At 40.3% G+C, this 24,563-nt stretch overlaps 1 protein-coding gene across 3 annotated transcripts in view; it reads right to left on the bottom strand.

Annotated features, from left to right (window-relative positions):
* Positions 1 to 24,563, bottom strand: part of LOC109925366 (cytosolic 5'-nucleotidase 1A-like) — a 78,351-nt gene that overhangs the window by 36,762 nt on the left and 17,026 nt on the right. The window contains exons 1-2 of one of the 3 annotated variants that reach the window (XM_048607155.1): positions 24,408 to 24,475; positions 3,831 to 3,894 (exon numbers count right to left, since the gene is read on the bottom strand). In XM_048607155.1, the coding sequence (XP_048463112.1) occupies positions 3,831 to 3,875 (45 nt within the window). In that variant the 5' untranslated portion in view covers positions 3,876 to 3,894; positions 24,408 to 24,475. Of the gene's footprint in view, positions 1 to 3,830; positions 3,895 to 21,957; positions 21,983 to 24,407; positions 24,476 to 24,563 lie in introns of those variants that run through there. The other 2 variants (XM_048607157.1, XM_048607156.1) reach the window with 2 other exon arrangements.

Below are 24,563 nucleotides of genomic sequence, written 5' to 3'. Positions count from 1 at the left end.
CAACCACAGCAAGGATTAGTAAACCATTGATAACTGTTCAGCAAACTCTCAAGTTGGTGACTACCAACACACGCAGTCTGTCAGTTCTTGACAGTGGCACAACAATACTGTAAATACAGAATGGGACAACTTTTCAATAGTTCAGCAGCATTGAATCATTAATTGCTTAACAAACATGTGGATGATGGATCAAAATAAGGTCTTGCTGATATTTTGGGGGTGGCAGTATTTAACCGACAGAGTTCCACAAGGATTAGCATCTATTTATAATCTATGCCAACGACTTCAAGATAACATTGGCTGGTAGAATGGGTAGACAGAGAGCTGATAAAATTTAATGCCAAGAAAGGTGACGCAATGCATTTTGGTTAAGAAAAATGAGGAAAGACAATATAGAATAAAAGACACAAAACTAAAGGGAGTGGAGAAGCATAAGGACCTACACTAATTTGTGATTCAATCACTGAGGATCAAAGGGCACAAAAAGAAGTGATTAATAATGCATCTGGTATTTTAGGTTTTATAAATATTGTGACAGAGTACAAAACAAAGCAAATTATAGTGAATCTTTACAAAACACAGACAGAACCTCAAATGGAGTATCGTTCAATTCTGGGCTTCACAATTTAGCAAAAATATGAAAGTGCAAGAGAGGATGCAGAAAGAAGTTAGAAGAATGGTTCCAGGAACTTCAGTTACATGTCAGATTGTAAAAAAGAGGAGAAAATTGAGCGGAGATTTGATGTCAAGAGGGAGAGGATTAAGATAACCTGTTGGTGGAAAGTGGAAAACCATAATGTGGTTCGCAAAAGAAACAAAAGCAATAGGAGAAGAAAATGCTTTACACAGCATGTGGTTAGGATAAGTAATGCACTGAGAGTCTGATGCCCCTAAGCAGATAATATCATACCTTTCACAATGAAATTGGATAGTTTTCTGAAGGGAACACATGTACAAGGAAAGAGTGGTGGGTGTGGGGGTATAAGAAAATGAGTCTTGCAAAACTTAATGAGCCTAATAATTTTCATATGCACTGTAACCATTCTATGTCAATACAAAGAAGATCCTTCTACACGTCAACTGACATGTGCCATTAAGCCTTCTTAATGTAGAGCATCTCCTGATGGTTCAGTTGATAACTGAATTAGTAGTTAACTAATTTGGCATAAAGTGTATGACTACATATAATTTAATATCATTTAATTATGTGTTTGGATTATGGAATTTGAACTAGTGGCAAATAGATTTTTTGTGTTTCAGAAGGGATGTAATGATTATCTAGTAAACGTGTGTGTAAATGTGGTGATTTCTTTTAAAACACTTCTTGAGAGAAAGACTTCTCAGAGAGTAGTCTGTGCGTAGATTGGGAAAATTTAGCAGCAAACAAAGTAAATAGTTGTGCATTAGGCTCCAGTTAGAAGGGACTAATCCTTTCTCTTTTGACTTGAGGATAAATCCTTAGGCTGGAAACGAAGGTTTCTATTTAAATTCAGTTTGAGCAGTTCTGTGGGGCTTTTGGCTGAAGTTAGATATGTAAAGCAGCTTCTCCTAAGAAAGGGAGTTAGAATATCTCAGTGTAAGGAGTTTAGCAAAGTTTCAGACCAGAAGGGTTGTTAAAACCTTAAAAGGATTATTTGAACCTGAGAAATTTTAGTATGAAGACTCCAAGAAGAGGCTATCAGATTCTCACATCTAAAATCACATCTAAATTAAGTTCCACAAGGTAATGTCACAGACCATATGGCACAGATCATAGGGTTTAACCCTCTTTAGAGGGAGATAACTGGTGTTGGTTTAACCTGAAGGTCACCACCCCTCAGGCAATGGGAAGGTTGAGAAGGAAAGTCCTCCATGGTATACTCAGCTGGTGCGGGAATTGAACTCACATTGTTGGTGACACTCTACATCACAAACAAGTCATCCAGCTCATCCAAACAAGTGAGCTAAGCAACCCTTTATAAATGAGATGATAGAATATGAAATTCTCTGCTTAGTATTATAAAGGGGTGCTTTTGGGATTAATGGAATAATATTTTCACTCAGTGTTTCAAAATCTTTAAATGTCTATTATAGGTAAATATTTCAATTGATTCTATTTTATCTTAACTTCCTTTACATAGGAAACTTCAGTTTTATTGTTGAAAACAAATCTGCAACATCATGTTTAAGTTTCAATGAGAGACTGCATTGTTAAAACCAAAAATGCAAAATAGGACCTATCCAATCAGATTTTAATTTAGGGTCTGACTTATTCAGGAATAACATTAGGACATTAGGTGCAATCATAACACTAAGAGAAATGAGAATTGAATTTTGGATCATTGCTCACTCTGTACTGAGTTAATTTTTAACAACCTTTCTGCGCTTGATAGTGAAAAAGCAAGTTGGAATTTTAGCTTTCAATCTTGGAGAAAAGAATGTATTTGTGACTGCTAGCTGAAGTCTACATCAGGATGGATTAAGATTAAATTGACTACCAATACTAACCAGGTCTATATATTGGGCAGAAATTTTACCCTTGCTGCATGAACAGTGCCAATGCATTTAGTTGGGTTATTTTATTCTGCCTGCACTTTTCTTTGACCTTTCACTACGTATTTATTTAAATATATCTGGTACTTTCTTGCACTTCTTCTGTAATGAGTTAAGAACATAGAGATCTGGATTCCTGGGACTGGGAATGTTCCAATAATTTGTTAAAGTATCAATGACGTTCCTATTGTGGCACAGTTCAAAACCAGACATTTCCAATTCTGTTTTGTACTGCGGTGAGAAGTGAGTGCTAATATCTAGAGATTAAAGAGACCTATGTTAGGGGAGATGTTTTTAATGCCAGTGTGCATCTTTAAAATTGAAACTAAATGAATGGAAATGCACAAGCAAACAATTGAAAGAAACAAGTAACATGCAGAAAAGCACCAATATCAAAAGGTCAGTTCAGATAGGTTAAAAGCTATTTCTTCTCCCTGTGCTCATGTTAGAATGTGCCTTACTGCAACATTTAAAGTTATGTAGTGAAATCCTGGTAACAAGGGCGGAACGTACTTTAATATCAAGGCTAGTAACAACATATCCAAACTTAAATTGGCATGTTTTATTCAGTATCAAATGCTTGTCTATCAAAAAAACAAGGCAAGTATGAATCAGCATTTTGACTTTGTTCCCAGTATTCCACTACCAATCTCAACGTGCAAGTCATCCTCCACACGGGAACAGAATTGCAGCGGTTTGAGACAACACTGAGGTAAGCCAGCACAGTGGAATGGTACACCAGCAAGTGTTTGCATCTTCAGATAAGGAGAGGAGAAAAGGTTAAAAATAAATATCAGAGATAATGATATATCAAGATTGTAAACCTTTCAGTTTTTTCCTGATTCCCTGGGAAAATATGACTCCCCCTAAAGTTGCAATTTTCAGAAATGCAATTACAAATCTAACTGAGGATTTGGTGTACTTATTACACCTTTCTGGTAAAGTGAGAAATTCACAGTCCAGCCATGATCACCAAATGTTAGGTTAGGAAGAAATTGCACCTTCTTCTCAGTAAAACAATTTGAATTATCCTTCAATTGCCAACAAACAAACCATCCAAGTAAAACGATAAGCAGATTGCAGAACAGGTCATATAACCTCTTTCATTTACCTTGAATTTAAACTTCAGTCCCAAAATGATATTCTTAAAAACATCATAATTGCAAAAAAAAATTAAGCCTTTATTTAAATACATGTAATTGTGAACCCCATGTGACACATGTGGCATGTGAGCCTGCTGTTGTCTGTTGATATCTGCCTGCTGTTATGTTGCAATGGTAAATTCTGTATATGTTTACCTGTTTCAATTGAGTGTTTAGGATAACTTCAAACGTGCTCTCCATCTTGAATAAACAGTCAAATCTGGAACAAGAAGAGCCCTGCCATTAGAATGAGCAAATCGATCATTCCATGTTCTGTGTCATAGGCATCATATCACACACATTGTGCTGGACTAGAGTTCAACAAGTCGCTTATGAATTGTTAAGTCACACAAACCAGGAAGATTGCAGATATTTGATCTGTACTATCAGCTGATCTCAGCCAGAGTAGTGAGCAAGTGACACTTGGCTTCAGCACCACTAGGGTAGGAAGAGCAAGACAAGAGTAAGACAAGAATTGTGACTCTGCTTGCCTTTTAGTGGCTCTCTCTAGTAGTCAAAAAGACATGATCATGCTAAGCTATAATTTTTATTCACATTCAAATAAATTGCCATCACTCACTGTTAAGGTATCCACATGAAGAAGTCATTTAGCTAAAGATGTAAAACAATGGAATGTCACAGAGTTAATGTCTTCAGCAGAAGGAAAAGTGGTAAGGAAAATTAATTGTTGAAGCAACAGGACATTATTGAGAGCTCTTGATTGCTCACATTAAGCCCAATGATTTCTTTAACTTAACCCCTTATAAACTTCATGCTGCCATATTGTATGACACGTTTAGAAAGGATATTTAAATTGACTAACAAAGGTAAAGGTCCATAATTATAATCTGAATCACAAACAATAAAATTTATGAATTCCTGACAAACAACAGATTACGTCTTCCTCAAATGCTTAATCTTACATGTTAACACATTTTCAAAGAATGTACATTACTGTAAAACAAAAGTGTGCGCAAGCTACTGTGTTATATTTGCTTTTGCGACTGCTTGATTTCAACTTTGGTAACATGATTACAAGTCTAAAACACATTGCACAGGTCCAATACAATGACACTGAAGACTATGCCATGTTTGCATAGCTGGATTCCCATTGTCCACTTATTAAATGTCTGCTAACTGTATTGTATTCTGCATCGAGTCCTGCTCATCCATTAGCTTTTCTTTTACTATTCCACAATGGGCATAAACTCCCACAATTCCTTGGAATTAAAATGACTATCTTTACTTCTTATTTAATCTGTAGACTATAGGAAAGAAATTAATAAAAAAGACTGAGGGATGACCTGATCACAGTGTTTCAACTGTAAAAAAAGATTTGATGGCCTAGATGCAGGGAGCTATTTCTGCTGATGGGGTAATCAAGAACATGGAACATAATCTTCAAAGTGAACTAGGCCATTCAGGAGCAGAATCAGAAAGTACTTTTTTTGTTAGACAAAGGGCTGTAGAAATTTGGAAACCCATTCCAGCACAATCTACATTCTGATAAAACTGGAGCTTTTAAATTGTGTTATTGAGCTTGGGTGTTCAAGAAAAAGGACATGGAGTAAAGACAGCTCAGTATCTTATCTTCCTAAATTAACTCTGTACTCAACAGCATTGTGGATGTCTGCATGCTGCAAGGACGACAGTAGCTCAAGAAGGCAGTTCACCTTCTCCAAAGTAAGCAGGAATGGGCAATAAATGCTGGCCTGGCCAGCAACACACCCACCACGTGAATGAATAAAAACAAAATGGGTTTGAGGTGCAAATCAGACTTGACCTAATTGAATGGAGGAGCAGACTACAGGGATTGATGTCTTCTACGCCAATTCCTAATGTTTCTGCATTATATTAGATACACTGCCCCTTTGTTGTAACTACTCATTAAAAAATCCAGCATGCAAACAATGCTAGCATTTGAATTGAAGAATGAGTTGATACTTGTTTTTCCAGCCGTGTATTCCCAAAGTTCAACTGCTGCACATTTACCACAAACAGGTGCCACAGGGAGTGTACAACACAAAAATACTTTTTGTTTAATTTGGCACAGGGTATAGTTTGGGATAGTTTTACAAAATTAATCTTGTTCCAGTTGATATGAGTGTGTGTATACAGATTTCTACCATCTACTGCTGATGATGTATGCATTTTACAAGGACCTAAAGCAACTTCAATGGCATTGCTTGCTTTATCACTTACCTTCTTAATTTTACTGTAAAGTGTTTGATAGCTTCTCAAATTTAAAAGGGTGATTAGCAATTAAATATAAAATGTTATTTATCATTATTTTCTGTAGCAATACATTTAACAGCAAACGCGATTAGTTAGTCTTACCCTTGCAAATTTGTTATTTTAGATTGCAAAGTTTCTGAATGTGTGCCTGATGATGAGAAAATTCAGGGAATAGTGTCAACAGTACTACTAATTGAAGGATTTTGAAATGGCCAGCATAGTGTGCTGGGGAGCATGGTGGCTCAGTGGTTAGCACTGTTGCCTCAGAGCGCCAGGGACCTAGGTTTGATTCCTGCCTTGGGTGACTGTCTGTGTGGAGTTTGCATGTTCTCCCTGTGTCTGCGTGGATTTCCGTCAGGTGCTCCAGTTTCCTCCCATAGTCTAAAGATGTGCAGGTTAGGTGGATTGGCCATGCTAAATTGTCCTGTAGTGCCCAGGGATGTGCAGGCTAGGGAATTAGACATGGTAAATTTGGGTTATGGGGATGGGTGGGTCTGGGTGGGATACTCTTCAGAGGGTCGGTTCAGAGTCAATGGACCAGGTTCAAATGGATTCTTTCCACACAGTAAGGATTCAATGATTCTATGATTTTAAAAGTATAAATTTGAGTGGGTGAATTCAATGCTAAAGTTTAATACAACAAAAACTGAGAGAGAAAGAAATGTTAGACTAATAGAAAGATAAAGAAAATAAAAGGAAAAAGAAATAAAGTTTACATTTTACAACTGCTTAAATCTGACAAAGTGAGCTTTGACACTTGCAATAATTAATTTTCAACAGAGGTTGGCGAGCAATAATTAACAAAAACCCATAATTAAAAGGATAGATGGAATGGAAGGGACAACACTCAACTTTCCTTAAATTTCCATAGAACCTTTCCACAGCCAACATCTTAGCTCTGTAGGCTGGCCACGTCCAGTCATGAACAGTAGTGGACAATTAGACAACTCACTGGAGGAGGAGGCTCTACAAACATCCCCATTCTCAATATCTCTTTCAAGTTGGCAGTGGAATAGGGGTGCTGAGCCCAGGGCATGTCCGGTCCTGTCGGCTTTCTTTCTCTTTTTCTTTTCTTGTTATTTTATTTTTAAGCCTGGAGAGTGGCAGGTGAAGGAGGCGGCCTCCAATGGCAGTGGCAGAGACAGCAACGCCAGGATGAGCCAATCATGGCTTCACCCCAGCCCAGGGTCTCCCAGTGAGCAAGGAGCAGATCATGGGCTGACTCCCTTGGCTCAGACTCACAGGCTAGGCTGAGGCTCCAGGTCCACAGTTAGGCCTGGTCACCTGAAGGAGGAAAAAGTCAGTCTTGGACCGGCATGGCAGTTTTGTCCTGGTGTGGAGGTCTTCTTCGTCGTTGGTGTCCAGGTATTCCAGTGGCCCAGCAGGCGGTCTTATCCAGAAGTGGTGATCTCGGCCCAGCATAACAGTCTTCTTTGGAGGAGGACTCTGGCCCAGTATTTGAGCGGCCCAGTCTGGCAGTTTTGTCCTAGCTGCATCTTCAGCGTATTCCATCGGTCCTTATTTGTCTTTCCCTGCCCAGGAGCCGTTAACTGAACTGTGATGGACTTGTTTTATTATTACGTTTTACTTCTGTCATTGACGTAGGTGCCATGAAGGGGTGACTTATAAAACTTTTCACATAAAAGTACATATGACAATAAACTTCCATTCTATTCAATTATTGGGGGAGCCCAGCATATCAGTGTAAAAGATAAGGCTGAAACATTCGCAATAATTTTCAGCCAGACGTGTCAAGTAGTCAATCTACCTTGGCCTCCTTAACAGGACCCCAGCATCACAGATAATTCCAGTTACTTGTGATACCAAGAAATATTTGAAGGCATTGGAAACAGCAAAGGATATGGGCCTGGAGAACATGTGCTTCAGAACTTGGCACACATCTAGCCAAGCTGTTCCAGAACAGCTACAACACTGGCATCTACCTGACAATATAAAAATTGCCCAGGTATGTCCTGTACACAAAAAGCAGGATAAGTCAAACCTAGCCAATTACTGGCCCATCAGTCTACTTTCAATCATCAACAATGTGATGGAAGGTGTCATCAACAGTTCTATCAACACTGTCACTCAGCTCCTGACATCATTACAGCCCTGGCTCGAAAGGCAAAAAGGACCTAAATTTCTCAGGTGAGATAAGCGTGACAGGCCTTGACATCAAGACTGCATTCAACCAACTGTGGCATCAGGAGCTCCAGCAAAATTGGAGCTTAAGGGAATCGGGGGCAAACTCTCTGCTAGCTGCAGTCATGCTAAGCACAAGGAAGATGGTTGTGGTTGTTGGAGGTCAGTCATCTCAACTCTAGGACATCTCTGCAGGAGTTCCTCAGTGTAGTGTCCTAGGCATAACTATCTTCAGCTGCTTCATCAATGACCTTTCTTCCAGCTTAAGGTCAGAAGTGGCAATGTTTGCTAATGACTACGATGTTCAACACCATTCAGAATTCCTCAAATACTGAAGTAGCTCATGCCCCAAATGCAACAAGTTCTGGACAATAACCAGGGTGGGGCTTATAAATGGCAATGACTATCTACAATAAGAGCGAATCTAACCATCACCCTTTGACATTCAACGGTAATCCCACACTATCAAAACCCAGGGTGTTACAATTGACCAGAAACTGAACTGGACTAGCCACATAAATAACAATGGCTACCTCAGCAGAGGCTAGGAATCTTACAGCAAGTGACTCTCCTCCTGACTCCTCAAATCCTGTCCAGCTTCTCACAAAAGCGTGTTGGAATACTCCGCACTTGTCTGGATGAGAGTAGCTCCAACAGCATTCAAGAAGCTTGACACCATTCGGGACAAAGTAACCCACTTGATTGATTCCTCAACCAAAAACATGCAGTCTCTCCACTTCTAAAAAATGCATAGAAGCAGCAGTGCGCACCATCTACAAGATGCAATGCAGAAATTCACCAAGACTCTAAGACAGCACCTTCCAAACTCACAAGCACTTCCATCTAGAAGGACAAAGGCAGCAGATATATGGGAACTTCGCCATCTACAAGATTCCCACCAAGACAGTCAGTAGACAAAATGCAAAAGGTCATAAATCCCAATAATAGGTAGAATACTCCAAATTCTATGAGATCTACAAGTCAACATGCTCTCACCAGTTCAAATCTCACAACCATCAGTACCACCCTCTGTTCAAATTCCACCAGATCCTGGATTTTAGCAATAGTCTCAACCAGTTCTGGTCCAAAAAACAGTTTCCAATAAAACACTCAAACCTTAAGCTGTGAGGGATTCACAGACCTAACAATGTACTCATATGCACAACAATGACCCAATAATGTATTTCAAATCTCAGATGGTTCAGAACCTCAATAACACACTCACTGGTTCAAGTTTTGTTAGGTTCTGGAGCCAAGAAGCCACTCACGAATTCAAACTCTACAGATCCCTGACCTAACAATAAGCTATTTCAAATGCTCAGGGTATTGAGACCTGGCAATGGATTTGCATTGTTATATTCCACAGAGTGCTTGATTCTGATAACTTACTTCTCCAATCAAACCTCAAAGGCTTTTAGCCCCCAACAATGCACTCCATAATTCAAACTCAATGTAGAACTCATTTGCTTAAATTCAGTTCTCATAACACTGATGTTTCACAAGGGTTCTAATAAGTTACTTTAATCAAACGCTTGATTGATAATTTATTATGCAAAAACTAAAAATGTTGAATTTATCTGGAGGTACTTACAGAATTTCAAAGGAGTTAGGGAAAATTTCCACAGTGCAGCTTTTCAATCTGTAACCAAGTCAATCTAATCGAGCTGAAGGATCACCAGTGTCGTGCCAGAAGTGAAGTTTATATTTATACACTACTTGGTCAAAAGCAACTGGAACACCCAACATCAAGAATAAAGACCTTCACTATTCTAAATTACAAGGCTGAAACTACATAAACACATAGGTTTGCACCATGCTTAGCTGTAAATAGAAATATTTCAATTCAACCCAACAAAGTGGATAACTGCTTCCAGACATGTGAACTTAAAATAAATGCCTCATGATAACTTTATAGAAGAAGTTTTAAATTAACAAGAGATCAAATAGTTATAAATGGCTGGTTCTCAATCTTAAGTAGTGTGCAAACTGAGATTTCTTATCTACACTGCTCATCCTTCCACATAAAATCCTTTATTTCCACTACCAATAAACTAGAAAGAGGGAAAATGAAAAAAAATGCTATCACCCCCATTTCTTATCTGCTTTCATGATTTCTGCTGTAAAGTCTGAGTGTACTTGTACTGAATGGATGCAAGCCTGAGGCAGCAGAGGCTAACATTCTAGGTTTGCCCATCGAGAACAACCAGTTTGGTGAGGAACTGAAAATCTGCCAATGTCAGTTCCCCAAGCCTGGAGTTTGTATCGTTACAAGAGAGAAGAAAATTGTGGAATAAGACTACTGTATTCAAGATAATCAGAGGTAAAAAGAAACGATTTAATAATGTGGTGAAAGAGAAAAAAAATGACTGTTCAGCGATGGCCTAATGGCCCTGTAGGCAGTCAGGCTAAATTCCAGTTCAGATGAATCAAAGTTTGGAGTTTATTTTTATTTTAAGTTTTAATAGTCTGCCAGGAAATGTTCTGCAGGATTGGGGAAAAATATATAGTTTGTGAATCCTTCTGCTCGAAAAAGAGTTTCATTCATTCATTGAGTCTGAATGGGCAGCTGAATTAAAATAAATATAGTGTGCCAATGGCTGGAAGCAATAGGATAGCAGACATGATAAACTACAAGAAATAAACTGAGCTTGTCATCTGGACTCCAATACCAAATTATAGCTTTTTGTCCTTCTTATCCCACCCCACCCCCTTCTACAGTTTATGTATATATATATTTGTCTCATGATTGGAGGAGGAGTTCAGCAAAGTGGAAACTAAATAAAAATGGTTTAATGAAGACTTGGTTTAGACGGAAGAGAGAAATGAAATTGAAAAGCACAAAAAACCAGGGGAAACCATCATTCAGTTCATATTGGGGTACTATATTTCAGTTCATCAAATAGTATTAGGGCAGATAATTTCTTGAAGTGCTTACAGTATTGTCAGTAATGTGTTCTAGGCAGTAAGTGACATTTTCCACTCATACTAGAATGCACCTAATATGTTGATTATTACAAAATAGATAAAGTGCACTTATACTGAAAGCTGTTTGTATTGAGAACTGTATGTATGTTTTAAGTGATCTGGTTTGTCTTAGACTAGAATCAGCAAAGTGACTTTCAGTGAGCAGACCAGAATAATGCTGGCTACATTTAGAGACAATACAAATAAACTGCATGAATCTAAAGTGGGTGGAGGGGTACAGCAAAACTGGGATGCATAGATCCATAAATCATCAAAGATGGCAGAGGGGGTTAAAATTATATCAACTCCAAGGGCGGCATTTCTCTTTCTAAATCTTAGTCTGATTTTTGGACTTACCTGGTCCATGATATGCCTGCTTGTCCTGCTCAATCTCTCTGTGTCTTTTGAAATGAATGAACAATTTCCCAAATTCTCTCCTCCAAGTTTACTGCCAAATTCCTACCCACACCAACATATGTCTGACATTGATTTCACAGAGTTAACATTCCTAGTCCAACTGTTTTCCTTTGGAACTCAAAATTATTTCTCATTTTTCGGAAAATAAACATTCATGGGATGCGAGCTTCACTGGCTAGGCCCATGATTCATTGCAGACAACCCTAAAATGGAGTTTTAGTGGAACACAGTCATTGAATTGACTGTTAGGAAGAATGTTTTAGCAACAGAACTGAGGCTAATCCAAACCAGGTGGTCGTTCTGTTACTAGACTAGTAATCCCCGAGGCATGGACATAAAATTCAGAAAATACAAGTTCAAATCTCACCATAACTGTCTAAGAGTTTGAAACTAGTTTTAAAAATCTGAAAACAAGGTTTGGTTGACAGTGTGGCAACTGTAACAAATTACACCACAGCAGCTGAGATAATCCACAACATTATTATCAGCAATAACTTGCCCTATCTCCCATAATTAACAGATCCTTTAAAATATTCCAAATCTGGATCGTTACTTAAAAGTACTAATCAGTCCTTCCTTGGGATAGCCCCAAAATGTTTTGTTAAATTGATCTGCTAGTTGTTGAGGTATGCTGTTTTCAAATGAAAAGGCTAATAGGCGAAAGCACTATCTTCGCATTAGAGATTTATAAAGCTGGCGTCAGTAAAAATAGCCATGAAGATTTTGGATTGTAATTTAGAAACCAGTAGTTATGTAGATTACCTCTCTTCAAAACTTTAATTAGTATGGACTGAATTATGCCTCTCATGGAGTTCAAAATGAGGGACATCTTGTGTCTTGTTCATGCTGTTGGACAGTAGATAGCAGAGGACTCTGTCTGTTACTCATCCCACCTTAATATTAAAAAACTGCTTTGCAATTTTTGTATTTTAAGTCTGCCACTTTTAATAGGAGCCTTATTCAATGCCCAAAATGTCCAGTGCAAATCTGGTAGTTTAAAGACATCAGCTCGATTTTTTGGATTGCAATCCCATGTCCCATCCTTTTTTGCCCTTTTGGAGGTTGAAGTTTCTTCAATGATTTAAGAAGTTGGTGGTGAGAGCTCACTTTATATCAAGTTTTAAATCCAACATTAAGTCCACACTAAATTGGTTAAACTAACAAAGGCTGTTTGGCAAGCTGTTTCTTATCCTAAAGAACATTAGTAAACCAGATGGGTTTTTCCTGACAATGGTTTCATGGTTATCATTCGACTCCTATTTCCAGATACTTACTGAATTCAAATTCCACCCTCTGCCACAGCAGGATTTGAACCCAGGTCCCCAGAACATTACCAGGGAATTTGGATTAATAGTTTAGTGATAATACCATTAGGCCATCAACTCCCCAGTACAAATATTCTACAAAATATCTACAGATTGATACAAATAGTCTGCATCGGGATATAGACAGGGTCAATGGGTGAGCAAAAACTTGACAGCTGGAGCATAAGGTAGTAAAATGTGAAATTTTACACATTGGCAGGAAGAATAGAGGAGCTGAATATTATTTAAATGGAGAAAGATTGCACAAAGCAGCAGAAATTAGAGGAATATGATGTTTCTCATGCAAGAATTGCATAAAGCTAGCACACAAGTTGAATCAGTAATAGAGAAGATAAATGGAACATTAGACTTTATGTTGAAGGGAATGCAGTAGAAAAATAGGGGAGTCTTGCCAAAATTATACAAGTTAGATCACCTCTAGAATACAGTAAACAGTTCTGGTCGTCTTGTGTAAGGCAAAATATACTAGCATTGGAGAATATCTCGAGAAACTTTACTAGGTTAATCCTAGGTATAGAAGGTCTGTTTTATGTGGTGCGGCTAAGTTGGTTGGACCATACACATTAGAGTTTAGAAGAATGAGAGTTGATCTTTATTGAGATACATACATTCTTAGGGGGCTTGACAAGGTAAGTGTTGAGAGATTGTTTCCACTTGTGGGAGAGTTTAGGACTAGAAGGCAAAACCTCAGAATAAGGCGTTGCCCATTTAAGACAGATGACAAGGATTTTTCCCTCGGAGGGTAGTGAATCTGTGGAATTCTTTACCAAAAGAATTACCAGTTGGCTGCTACCTAACTGCAAGTTGTTATTATACTCAGTTACAAAATTATTCCAATGCTTCAACAAGATTCCAGTCTGTAACCCATTCCTAGGTAGAGCTATCCAGGCCTGCCTGGAGGGTTTAGAAGGGTGGCGGGTGAATATAATTGGGTGGGAGAAAAAAATTGGTTTCCTAACAGCAGTTTAAAGTTTTGGTGTTAACATCTTAGAATCTTTCAGAATGATCAGCATTACTAACCTTGGGCCTCTCTTGTATTCATTGCTTCCATGAATACTCGTAACATCCCAGCCCAACAGGATTATGTTAATGGGTACAATCTTGTTAGGTAAAACAGGAAACCAGAGTTGTACATGAATCTGACTATGGAGTTTACATCCGGTGGGGCTGACTTCCTCCTTCAAACTCCAATGAGTATAAGCTTCTTCAGTGACTTGATTCTTTGATAAACAAGCCATCCCTTTAGGCAAATTTGTCCTCTTGCACATTTTGGGTGTGGAGCACAGTGGGAATGATTTGGGGTGCTAGGAAGGGAGAAAGGACAGTGAATTGAATCAGGGATGGTAGAAGTCTAACACTGGGCATGGAGATCTGTATGCAGTGGGATCAAGATGAAGAGTGGGAATATCAAGGGAGATAATGAAAAGGATGATTGTCACAGGGAGTGATTGAAGATGGGCAGAGGGAATGCCAAAGGAAAAGGCTATTTATAATGAGGATGGTGATGAGCAAAGTATAAGTCGAGAGAGGGTGGAGGGCAAACAAATTAAATGAAGCATTCACAACCATCATCTCTACATCAGCTTTCAACAGAAGGTTTCACAGAGAAAATGCAGTTCAAAGGAAGGAGGCCAGAGACCTGTTTTCACGTGTTCCTGCAAACACACCCAACTAATGGACTTGAAACAGAGATGGGAAAATGCTACTGCATGAGCATTGTTAAGTCCTCAGCAATGAAAGGAAGCACTCACTGCAAAGTAAAGTGAACAAGCTCTATGATAGCCTAACTTCAACATCTCAACCACATCCTGCAATTTATTGAACTCTGAAAAGAAGGGTCCCAAGACTTTACCAATAGTGGTGAACCTATTGGTGGTGAGAGGTTATTCCACATTCAGCTATACAAGAGCATCACAGGCCCTGTATCTGAAAGTTAAGGACACGGGATGAAACTGGTATGCAGGCTATAGATTCCAAGACTGTAGGACTATATCACAGGGAATATGAAGGCCATTGAGAATCAGCTTCTTTTTCATGCTTGTGGTAATTTGTTCAACATAAAGATCTTTCACATGTATAATGAAGAAGCAGAAAATCAGTGCAGGATAAAGGATGCAACACGCCACTTAAGGATGATTGGGCAGACTTTCAATCTACACATGAGCAGCCAGATAATGGTCTAATGGGCAGTTTGACTACACGAAGATGTGATGTGGAAAACAAAAATATCATTTCTGATATTTCCTCACAAATTAGTACTTCGAAGCCAGTTGTTTGATCAACTTAACAGAGTAACTGTACTAGATTTGCTAAGGTTAAATAAGAGGACAATGCCCAGTGCCAAAAGAATCAGAAACATGAGGTTCAGGAGGCTGCAGCTGTAGACGAACAAGCAGCACATGAAGGTAACCAGTGGCTTCTCTATTGTTGGGCAATGTACCAAGAAAATGTGTACAAGTCACAGAACTGTTATGGCATAGCTTCTTTGCCCATTGTGCATGCACTGGCTCATCAAACAAACATCATTACCTTGTGTCAATCTCCTGCATTTCCTTGGTATCCTTGCACATTATTTTTATCCAAATACTCATCCAATGGCTTCTTGAATGCCTCAATTGAACCTGCCTCCACTACCCTTTCGGGCAGTGCATTCAATACCCAAACTACTCACTGAGTGAAAGTTCATCCTCACTTCAGTTACTTCTTTTGTAAGGCATTTTAAATCGAGGCTCTATTTCTCTTGTTCCTTTTATGAGTAGAACAGTTTTCCCTATCACTCTATCCAGCTCACTCAAGATTTTGAAAACCTTTATCAGATCTCCTCTTAGGCTTCTTCCCTCCAAGGGCAACAGTCTCAAATTCTTCAATCTTCCTCATAACAGAAATTTCTCATCACTGGAACCATTCTTGTAAATCACTTCTGCACTCTCTCCAATGCATTCACATCCTTTCTATAACATGGCACCCAGTACCAAAGGCACTGCAGCTACTGCAGATGAGTGAAGTGCCAGAGATACCTTCACATGACTAGGGACACTGTCACCTCCATCTGCCGCCTCCTGCAGGTAGATCTACAGCTGTGTGACTTGGGTGGTAAATCTATGTCTTTAACACTGAAGATCAATGGTTCTGAACTTCCGAGTCACTGTTTCCTTTCATACCTCAATAGCAACACATGTCCCAACCTGCAGCAAGGTGCCCTAACTGTTGGATTTGCAGCAATTGCTGGGTTCCTTCAGGTACAAGGCGTCATCAACTGCAAGCACGCGGCACTTAGAAATCCAGGGGATCATCCTTCAATTCCTCACCAGGTAGGGATTTCTCTCCTTCAAGATCCAGCTCATTGTGACTACAGGCAACAATTCCTGCAGGTGTGCACACACTATCCAGGGAACTGTCATGAGACTTTCATTCTGTACAGCTCACAGGTTTCTTGATTCTTTGTTCCCCTACATCAACTCTAGGGCTGGTTCATGAACAATAAGCAGTATTCCCAGGAGACATGGCTAATGATGCCAATGCTCAACCTTCAGTCTGATGCTGAGCAGGGCTACAATGCTGCCCTTGCATCCACTCAGGCTATTATTCTGAAGATGCACTTCCATTGCCTGGACTGCTCAAGAGGACCACTCTGCTACTCCCCAGACACAGTCTCCAGAAAAGCAATTATTTATTGCACCCTGTACAATCTAGTTCTTTCACAAGGCATCTGGCTCCTCACATAAAGAAGAAGGGAGTTTTACAGGAGTGCTGAGGGAGCCAACACTGATGATGAGGTTTTGATTTTGGCTTGATTTATTGCTGTTACAAGCACCTGAGTGTGGTTTAAAGTTTTGTTTTGTGAGCAGTACAGGCAGATCATAACAAGGACATACAGATCATAGGGTGTTTAGACAGAGCGAGGAATACAATGTTACGGCTGCACAAGAAGTGCACAAAAGCAAGATCAACATTAGATTTGAAATTAGAGAAGTCCATTTAGCAGTCTAATAACTGCAGGGAAGAAGCTGTTCTTAAACCTGTTGGTATGTGTATTCAAGCTTCTGTATCTTCTGCCTGATGGAAGAGAATATTACTGGGGTGAGAGGAGTCCATTGATGGGAGGTTGGCTTTTGTGATGTTCTGGGCAGTGTACACAACCTTCTGTAGTTTCTGACAGTCCAGGGCACAGCAGTTGAAGTTGTTATGCGCCCAGATAGAATGCTTTCTATGGTGCATCTGCAAGAATTGGTGAGGCAGACAGTACCATGATAACAGCTAGATCGGAGATTGAATGATTTTGCATTAACGTACATGGACAATAAAAACCATAAGCCAAATATGGTACAGAGCCATTCCTGCTCTGATAGGAATGCTTGATTTATACCTTTAAACATTGAGACTGTCTATTTCCCATGACAGGGGGTCTCCAATTTATGAACATCCAACTTACAAATGCTTGTACTTGTGAATGCATCCCAGACATGTAATTTTAAAGGTCTGATATACGAACATTTCCCATTCTTATGAATGGCTACTTCGTATTGTCCTGAATTGTGTTTCAATTTGTGTACAAAATATCTTCCTTATGAACTCAAGAAAGGTACCCATTCACAACCTGGGTACAGCCTGTTATTTTAAGTTAATTTGTTCCTTTGCCACCAAGAATTTCCAGTTCAGTTTCCTGACCACAGCATCAGTATGGAGTTACACAGGATTACATGAAGGCTGCACCTATATGTAAAGTGATGGTACAGCCATCAGTAGTGCTATTAAGCAACATTTGCAGAACAATGACATACTAATGCTCAGAGAAACAAAGAAACTAGGAGCAGGAGTAGGCTATCTGGCCCTAAGAACCTGCTCCACTGTTCATAATGGTCATAGCTGATCAATTTGGGTTCCGCCAGGGCCACTCATCTCTGGACCTGATGATAACCTTAGTTCAAACTTAGATTAAACAACTGAATTCCAGAGGGGAGTTTGACTGACTGCTCTTGACACCAAGACAGTATTTGATCAGCTGTAGCTTCAAGAAGCTCGAGTAAAATTGGAGATGCCAAGAACAGCAGATGCTGGAGTCAGAGTCAATACAGTGTGGAATTGGAGGAACACAGCAGGCCAGACAGCATCAGAAGAGCAGGAAAGTCAACATTTTGGGTCAGGACCCTTCTCTCTCTACTCCCCAGATGCTGCCTGACCTGCTGTGTTCCTCCAGCTCCACACTGTGTTGGCCCTAGTAAAATTACTGTCAATGGGAGACTGGGAGAAAATTCTGTTGGTTGGAATCATAGATATCACGATGGAGGTGTCTGTGAATGTTGGTCAGTCAGTTTTGACCCAGGATGTCACGTGTAGGAGTTCTCAGCTTAGTGTTCTCGGCCCAACCATCTTCAGCTGCTTCATCAATTGTCTTCTCTCTATTATAAGGTCAGAGGTGGTATATTGCTGATGATTCACTGCTTCAGTATTAAAGAAACATTGTGCAATGTCCAAATGCAGCAAGACCTGTACAATATCCATCTGGGGCTCACGAGTGTTAAGTAACATCTGCACTACACAAGTGCCACATAATGACCATTTCCTACAAGATAAAACCTAACCATTACTCTTTGCTATTCCACAGCATTACTATTACTGAATCCCCCACAAACCAGAAACTGAACTCAACTAGCTATATAAACACAGTGGCTACAAGGGCAAGTCCTGCTTCGAGTAACTCGCCTCCTGATTCCCCAAAGCATGCCCACTATCTACAAGGCACAAGGAGTATGACGGAATACTCCACACTCGCCTGGGTGAGTGCAGCTCCAATAACACAACGGGCTCAACATCATGCAGGATAAAAAAAGCCCAGTTGATTGGTACCTCATGTCAAACATTCATCTGTTTCTCCACCAGTGAACAACAGCATGTACCATTTATAAGACGCACTGCAGAAATTCACCAATGTTCCTTAGGCACCAGCTTCCAAACCCAAACCCACTACGATTAGAATGAGGAAGGTTGCAGATAAATGAGAACGCCACCACCTGCAAGTTCTCTCCACCAAGACACTCATCATCCTGACCCATAAATATATTACCAGTCTTTTTGTGTCACTGGGTCAAAATTCTGAAACACCCTCCTGATGCCATCCAGGGTCTACCTACACAAAAACAACTTGCAGCAGTTCAAGACGACAGCTCTACAACACATTCTCAAGGTTAATAGGGACGGCCCAGCCAGTGATGACCACATTCCATAAATGAATAAAAGTAAGATTCAAACCTCAGTCTGTCAGAGGCATTCACCTATTACAGAACCATGCTGATTGACACCCAAAATCCAAATATCTAGTTTAAGGTCCCATCTCCACAGGTTAATGTTCTTTCTCGACAGCAGCAGAAAATGATAGCCTCAATAGTCTTAGCACTGCTCCAGATGATGCACGTGGGAATGTGTATAGTGATCAACAAGGTGGCCTACAAGGAAAACATAAATTGTTAGAAGCCTTGACAGACTGAAGAAGACCAATGGACTGTGGTAGCAAGTTAAAGTGTAAAGTGTCAGGCTGTACAGAAGGTTGATAATATCTGTGCATTCAAGGTGCCTTCAATGTCGTTCTTTTCCTCCTGTTTCATTTTTGCTGCCACGTCAGCAGCTGAGCTTGAGGAAGCCGACTGATTGCTTTACTAACTGACCTCAGATGCCTTTTGCAAGTATTCTCCAGTTGTTCAGGGCCCAGAGGGATCCAGCTTGCTGCTGTTCTCCTGCACAGTGCAACCTCTAAAGGTTGACCTGATGAAGGCTTTGGGCCTGTGAAAAGGGGGAGGTTGTGCAACAGGGCACCTCTGCAATGTTTCAAGATGACAATGACAGGTACCTGCTTATTTCAGCTCCATCCATTTCTCACCCCTTGAAGGAATGGGGAAAATTAAGAAATGTCAAGGCCCCTCTCTTGCACAGGCAGTGAATAAATACATCTATAGTTGGAGTGATAGAGTGAAGAACCCCGCGCATATCAGGCAGACACTGATTGTTCCGCTGGAACAGATTCCATACATGATCACCACCTGTTCCATGGAAGCAGAACTTGGGCAGACTCCTGTGCCCTTTGCATCAGTCTGCACATGATCTCTGGTACCTCTGTCAGACGTTCCCTGCTTGCCTTTGCACCACCATCGGCTCATTAATAACCTTGTCCAGAGGTTCAGCATCTGTGCTGTACTCAACGAAGGCCTGTTTAACGGCAGTCCTCTGAGTGTTTCTTCATCCTCTCAGGCCCATCTCAATGCTGTGCTCACCAGAATGTGAGCCTAAGCTTATAATATATAGATTATCAACTGAAGCGAACGTCTTTGAGCTGTTGGAGCATGGGGAAGAAAGCCTCAAATAGTGCATTCTCTGAGCCTCAGGAATGGCCTTTCTCAGTGATGTGGTTCAAGAATCGTAGAGATGAACCAGGGCAGTAGGATGGTTGCTTTTTTTTTGTTATGGTGAAGAGTCCAGAGGCTGCATAGATTCATTCTTAGCAACATGTTCTGCCACTCTTACCCCAAGTTCCCTTAACACGTTGCTGCTTGATATACAGCTGGGAGATTTGCAGAATTCTCAATAGATGGTTGTAGATATCCAATCACTCATTGGGCATAAGCACATTCCCATTACTCTCCTGCTATAGTGGCAGCCTGCTTCTCATTAGAGTTCAGGAACCTTATCAGAAATCAATTCCTTCCAAGTCTGGGCACACTCAAACTTATGGTGAATGTTCTTCTCCAGCCGAGGGAAAGAAACATCAAGAGACATTAGTAAGGGTAGATGAGGACTGCGCCTGCATTTATACATGCAAGTGAAGATATCAATCTCCAGGGTTATGATGACCATGTGCAATAATGGTAAGAAAAATGTGGTACATGGGTGCTTAAGCGTGTGAATGAAAATTGGTTCTGTGCCATCAAAGAACTACAATTGATGAAAACCAATAAAGGTATTATACAATGCTTGAGATATTTGTGAGGTTCATCCCAAAGCTAACTTTTATGGTTGTGTCCTTGTCCCACGCAAGCTTTTGGTCAAAGGATATCTGAAGAATATATTCCACTAAATGTGAAGAAAGATCAGTTAACTGATGGTACTTGAGATGCTGAGTTTTGTAGTTCCTTTTATGTTTTAACGTGAGTACGAACGGATGTGTGAGAAGCAGTACTGCAATACAATTAGTGTTACATGTGTATTGGCAGGACAATGAAGTGACAGTCACATATTGCACAAGACATCTGCAGAAGTTTCCTTGCATCCAATTTTGTTTGACAGTCCTCTGCAGTAGGAACCTTACAATGTTAACATGCTCGAAGGGGCATGAAGCATTGAGTAGACAGAAGGACATGCACTGACATACTGCATATCATTCATCCTCTTGGTAGACAGCAGCCAGTTTTCTTGAGCCATCCATTGGACACTACCTCCACAACCATCTCTGCTAGGTTGACTGTGTAGTCATAGGAAAAAATACTGCCCTTCTCTCCTGGAATCTTTAGGAGGACATTCAAGGAGGCATTACGAGGGCACAGTACACATTTTCTCTGGCCTCTGGCATCTCCGGGATGTGTGGGGATGATAAGCAACGATTGATTCTCCTGGTTTGTACAGAGTGAAGTGCTGTTTAGTTGTGTTTTAAGTATGGTGTTGAAAGGTCCTGGTGGGTTGGAGCAAGTTGGGGGAATAACTTCCTACCTGTCTGCTCATAAAATTACATATGTATCTAACAGTGAAGAATGAAATTGCACGAGAAAATCCACCTGCAAGCAGCAGTCCTTTCACTTTTAGGCTGACCTTCACCCATAGACTCGAGAAAAGGATTCCACCCCAGTACCAAGTTGCATCTCTATTACAAGTATGGCTTGAGACTTCTAGGCATCATTCAATGCAATCAACTTGAATGAATGAATCAATCAATTAGTTTTACTGTCACATGTACTCAAATGAGTACAATGAAAGGTTTACAAGTCGCCACTTATGGTGCCATCTCAGGTACAAGATGCCTAGGTACAGATACTTAAGTATTTGGTATAAAATAGAAAAAACAATAAAAAGTCTAGCCCAGGAATAAAAATAAAAATTAAAAAAAGTACACAATTTACAGTCCTTCCACCACAGTCCGTATCTCCAGACCTAATTGGCCTTCAAAACTCAAGGCCTCGCATCCAGTCCGCCGCCTTGTGATGGCCTCCAGTACACACCAGGAACTCTTCACCCAGCAATGACCTTCAGTCCAGAATTCGCCTCCAGTCCACAGTGGGGACTCGCTTCCCTGCGACTGCCTCCAGTCCATGTGCCGACCTCACCTCCATTCCCAACTGATTCCGCCAAGCAAGTTTAAAAAGGTTTCTAAAAAGTTTTTAAAAATTTTAAAAAACACAGGGAAAAAAGTGATGGAAAAAAAAGAAAAAAAATTGTACGGAGCGGATCAGCTCCAGCATGAGAGTCCTACTCTTCCGCCATGTTGAATGAGCTTCCTTAACATTAATGTGTCACCCTGTAAATGATTCATGTTTGCTTCTGTGAAGCAAATAATAACTGTACTTTGAAGTTAATTACCACAGAATAATATTGTGATATCATGTGGAAGTGTTCTATGAACACACTATATCCAACATTCTGGCACTTTGTTTATTTTTAACATTTGAATTAGAAGCAACTGCAACATAAATGCTTTGTTCTGGTGAACCTTCTAAATACTCCTTAAGTAGGTACTTGGATCTTCATAAAATTTAAATTAAGTAAATGGCAGTTACACCCACGACTTGGCCTTCAGACTTGGCTTTGGTTGAAAGCAGGGTATTCCCAGATTGTGCAGATCCACTCCAATGCGGGCATGAGTGAATAAAGAACTGCAAATGCTCATATTCTGAAACAAAACCAGAAATTGCTGGAGAAACTCAGCAGATTTGGCAGCATCTGTGGAGAGAAGTGGAGTTAAAGTTGAGTCCTGTGACTCTGAAGCTCACCAGACTTGAAATGTTAACTGTGCTTTCTCTCCACAGATGCTGCCAGACTTGCTGAGTTTCTCCAACAATTTCTGTTTTTGTTGGGCATGAGTGAAGTTGCTGTGAAATTCACCCCACAATTTTACACCAACAGGAGCACTGTCACAATTATAGTACAGCGAGACAGTACAAGATCACTGATATTTATTTTCATATTGATGATTTACTCAATGTAAAAATAAAGCACTCATGATGCAAACATAACTTGGAAAAAATGTTTACTGTTACCCTTTGGAAAGATTTCTTGAAATCTCTGCACAATTTATTTAAAAAAAAGACTTTTCACACAACTAGATAAGACTCTGAACATCTTTCCAGACCCTAGGTATCAAACAGAGTTTATCATAAAGATGAGATCCCTGTAAACATAACTTCAAAGGGGGCCATGTTTCCAGACCTGTCAACAGTTGTTTTATTTTGATGTATTGTACTGATTTGTTTGCACTTTCTCCCTAACATGTTTACAATCAGAAGATTCACTGTTCAACTATCCCCACCTATAGGAAACAAGTAAAAATATGATGGGATAATCTGCATTTGCTTGGATCAGTACAACTGTGACAACACTCAAGAAGCTCAAAAGTATACAGAATAATGTGGTTCATTTCATCAGCAGCTCTTTCACAGTTGTACAGTTTACGATGTGAGGGATGCACAGAAACAACTTAAGACTCTACCAACAACACAGCCCAAAATCACCGATCTTCTTCCTACCCGAAAAGGTGCACAGGGTCACCATCGCCCCAAGACTCCTTTCATGTTGCAAATGATTCTGAGTTGCTATTGCTTAATTATCATGGGCTCAAAATCCTAGAATATCATATCCAACAACACTTTAGGAAGATAGAACTGGAGTGTGTCAAGAGTGGTAGCTTTTCAAAGGGTTGCGGGAAGTTTGAGTTGCAAGGAATAAGAAACAACCAGGTGCCATGCCTCCATACAACAAATTATTTTTAAATTCTTTTGGATCACAATTTTCACGTTTAACTTGATTTGACAATGAAGGATAAAAATGAAATCTGGAAATGACTGGTAATGGATCTAAACTGGTCTTGTACAACATAAAATTAATTCCAGCTTGGACCAGTAACAGTCATTCGCGAGTTTTTTTTCCTCTGCCGAATCAGAAAATACAGGAACACCAGCAGGCTGTTGCCAAGCGGTGTTCCCTCCAGTCGGACTGGATATCCCTTCCACCTTTCAATTACACGTTTCAGAAGGAAACCTTTGCTAAAACCAGTCTTGGCTCTAACAGTCCCCAGAACAAATCCTGTAACAGGAACTCAACCTCGAAATTTAATGACAATCGTTTAAAAAGCTGTCAGGAAACTTCGCCAGGGATAAATGAAAGTATAACTTTTGATAGATTCACACCCACTAAGTCACAATTCCGGATGCATTAAAGTATAAACAATCACACTTAAACAGTTAATGATTTTAAACACCAAACACCAAACACCAAACACCATCGCCTGAGAGATTCCAGGACGTAGGGGGTCCCCTTTTTAAACAGAGGAAGTTGTCAAAGTTAATCCAGTGACGGCCCGAGATGCTGCAGTGATCCCACCCAGATAGCCCTGATGGACATGGTCCACCCTGAGTGACCGGCCCCACAGCGCCCATAGCCCACACCACAAACTCACCCGGAAAGCTCCTCCCGCCGCTCCGACACATCTCAACACCGCGCAGGCGCGCACCCCGCTGCACGCCGGGAACTCCCACCCACCTCCCCACGCCTCCCCACCAATCACAGAGCGGCCCGCACTGGGAAGACTACAACTCCCGGGAGGCCCAGCGGC

This window comes from Rhincodon typus, chromosome 17 (assembly GCF_021869965.1).
Source record: "Rhincodon typus isolate 14 chromosome 17, sRhiTyp1.1, whole genome shotgun sequence".
NCBI classification, from domain to species: Eukaryota; Metazoa; Chordata; class Chondrichthyes; order Orectolobiformes; family Rhincodontidae; genus Rhincodon; species Rhincodon typus.
The sequence above is the reverse complement of the archived record's forward strand: the minus strand, read 5'-3'. Positions and strand labels throughout refer to the sequence as shown.